General features: G+C 40.2%; 1 protein-coding gene across 1 annotated transcript in view; it reads left to right on the top strand.

Annotated features, from left to right (window-relative positions):
- The window catches only part of LOC101859375 (chitin synthase chs-2), a gene marked incomplete in the record, with an annotated part of 48,109 nt that overhangs the window by 24,174 nt on the left and 20,561 nt on the right, over positions 1-3,374 (top strand). The window contains 3 exon segments of the mRNA XM_013086397.2: positions 60-213; positions 1,245-1,350; positions 2,502-2,606. Coding sequence (XP_012941851.2) covers positions 60-213; positions 1,245-1,350; positions 2,502-2,606 — 365 coding nt within the window.

Here is a 3,374-nt window from a genome sequence, read left to right as displayed (position 1 = left end):
TATATATATTATAGACTTGCTATTCTGTGGTCGCAACTTTGTCTCCCTCTTGCCCACAGCGCCGTCCACGACACGATAGTGCGCATCCCTCCGCCCACCCGGATCTCCACGCCGTACGGCGGCAGGCTTCAGTGGCGCCTTCCTGGAGGGAACACCATAGTGGCACACCTCAAGGACAAGGCTTTCATACGTCACAGAAAGAGGTGGAGTCAGGTAAAAAAGTAAAGTAAAGTTGTTCCCGCATCCGATTCGGATATAGGGGATTGCCTTGTTAGTGAGACAACTTTCTGGGCCTTCGACATATTGTGGTACGGTGGCCAGTTCCTTTCCACGCCGCCTTTACTTCCCCTACTCGAAGTCAGGTACCCATTACTTCTGGGTAGGCAGGAGGGGGCGAAAAAAAATCCTTGTCCGAACCGAGGCTCGAACCCGGACTTTCCGTCTCGGAGACGAGCGCACTAACCGCTCCGCCACTGATAATATTTTTGCTTAGTGCAGTGCTTATCAACCTTTTATGGCCAGCTCCCACTTTTTTTGCTACCGTTAAGAGGCTAACATTTTCCTACCGCCCACCTACAAGTATTTCCGAGAAGGGCAGCATTAAATAGAACATGTCACTTTCTTGGTGATCCCCTCCGTAAGCAAACATACCCCCGGCATCGCCACCAATATTGGATTGACAAGCGCTGTTTTTTGTATCTGTCGGTGTGTAAAGAAATTGACATACTATTCTGAAAACAAAATTGATGCACCCAACATACATGCTATATTATTGTGTATATATCACACAGAATACACGCGAACGAACACACAGACACGCACCTACAGACACACACACAGAGCACCACACAATTGTGCACGCATATTCACAAATGTGTATACACACACACACACACACACACACACACACACACACACACACACACACACACACGTACTTGTACAAACTCAAATATAATAGTTATTTCTTTGTAACATAATCGAGGATTGATACTGGTTTGAATTGCATTTTGAATAGATGGCATGACTCTCATTGGGACCCTTGCTCACATTATGCACACATGATACGTATATTTCGTTTTTTCCCAAAGTCAATACATTAACATCATCATACATAGTTTGTGTTGAAAGCGTCATTAATCACAGATCATTTATAACCATGTGATTGTGTGTATGCCTTTATTAATGACACCGACAAAGATGACGTATTTATAAACGTACATTTCAATGTTTCTCCATCACAGGTGATGTACATGTACTACTTCCTGGGGTACCAGCTCATGTCAGAAAAGATCAAACTGGCAGCCAAACGGGTCAGAGCTGACCACACATTTATACTGGCACTGGATGGTGAGTTTAGTGTATGGTAGTTGCTTTAAGTATATGTTTTTATTTATCATAATCCCATGTTTGATTTCGTTCATAAAGGAGGTGGGATGTTTCAACTTGTAGTGTGGATGAAAATACGGGCTACTTGGGATGTATCCCATCGTATTGACGGAGATACTTTATGAAATGTCTTCCTCTATTGAGAAACGAAATCGAACACTTCACGATAGAAGTGACGAGATTAACGAGTACACCAAAAACAACAATAAAAGCTGGTTTTAAAATCTATTGACTAGAAATTAAAGCATTTAACTGTTTCTTTGTTTGGTTGTGATACGTTTTAACTCGCATTAGCTATTCAAAAGGAGACACTCACTCTAGGCTTCTTTCTGGGATAGAACTAAGCCTCTTTTAGAGCTGTTAACTTGCTAGAACGTTGAGGAGGGTTCTGGCAGGCATCGAACCCAATATCCCCTGATTACGGGCTAAATATCTTTACCACTCCTTTATGCTGATTCTCAGCAGTATTTTCTACAGTGGCACCGATATAACTAAGTGCTCACTCTCAACGACAAGTGATTATTAAGCACTCATGGGTGACTTCCGGTGCCTTTAGATTAAAACCACGTCATTTTCTCGTGTGAAACGTTCTATATACAGATTCCGGCTTAGTTGAAGCACTTTCTTGACAATTAATTATAAGAGTTTCCCTATCAGTTTCTCCAGCGTATGTACTCAAATCTGTTTGATTAATTAACAAGAAATTTGATCACTATTTGTTAAAAAAAAGACTCCTTGGCAGGGCATTTTTGATGTTTGCCTTTCAAAAGGTTTTCCCACAAGAGAATTGTAATGTTTTTGAATCATGATGTTGAGATTTTCAACGTATGGGCTGCTGTAGGTAATATGAGAATAAACGAGCGGAAGCTCTATGGTAAACAGAAAAGTTGCTAGTTGCCAAAATGCTGGAAATCTTGCATAATTTTATAACTTCCATTATTATTATGGTTATGATGCGCTTACGTGTGCTAATCACTTGACTCTGTGCTATCTCGCGTGCTTTGAAAAAAGGTTGGTTTACTGAAGCTCAATGTACTTTGCAATTTTCACGTTGAAAGTAAAACATACGCATAAATCAGAATTACAAAGAACCTTTGAACTTTCTGATACAGGTGACGTAGATTTCCAACCCGAAGCAGTCAAGATTCTGGTGGACAGAATGAGAAAAAACCCGGGGCTGGGAGCGGCTTGTGGAAGGATACATCCCATTGGATCTGGTGAGTCTTTTTTGAGGTTTTGAAGATTTCTAAGTATTCTTTACTAGAATCTATACTGAGTTATGTGGAAACATCTAAAACATCATTCAGTGTTGGATTATAATTTTCAAAAATCTAACGCTTTCCAGTACATGTGAATTTGAAACGTTTAGAAACATTTTCGAAACCATAACACCATCCTTTATTTGAGTCAAATGTTTAAAAGTTATACATCGTCATTGAAGTTTTCATCATTCTCTTTCTAACTACCCCAGTTCTTCTCCATCGCCAAAAGCTTTTCCACTTCCGTTCTCTCTTCATCACTCCTCTTTCATCCAGTGTGCTTTTATTGTGTTGAGGATACAAAAGGACACTCTCTACGTATTAATCTGAATGTTTCTCTTTCTATCTATTCGTCATTCTTTTGAAAAAATATTTCAGGCCTCTCGTAATACGGGCTCAGACCTTTAGCAGATGTGTATTGAAATGTAAGCTTCACAGCATAATGTACTGCAGAACGATGTTGAAAAAGAAAGTTTTTCTGCAGGTTGATTTCAAAGGAAATATTCCCTTCACCCTTGTCAATACCTTCAATACAGTGCCCCCCAACCTCTCTATACAAAGCACCCCATCTTACGCACACGCATACCAAACAACAACAACAACAACAACAACAATAACAACCACATCCTCCCACCACCCACCCCCGAAATTAAAAAAAACCCAAACAAACCAAAAACAACATAAGATATGACAATACAAAACAAAACAAGAGCCACCCCCCAATAA

This window comes from Aplysia californica, unplaced genomic scaffold, assembly GCF_000002075.1.
Source record: "Aplysia californica isolate F4 #8 unplaced genomic scaffold, AplCal3.0 scaffold00018, whole genome shotgun sequence".
Taxonomy (NCBI): Eukaryota; Metazoa; Mollusca; class Gastropoda; order Aplysiida; family Aplysiidae; genus Aplysia; species Aplysia californica.
The sequence above is the reverse complement of the archived record's forward strand: the minus strand, read 5'-3'. Positions and strand labels throughout refer to the sequence as shown.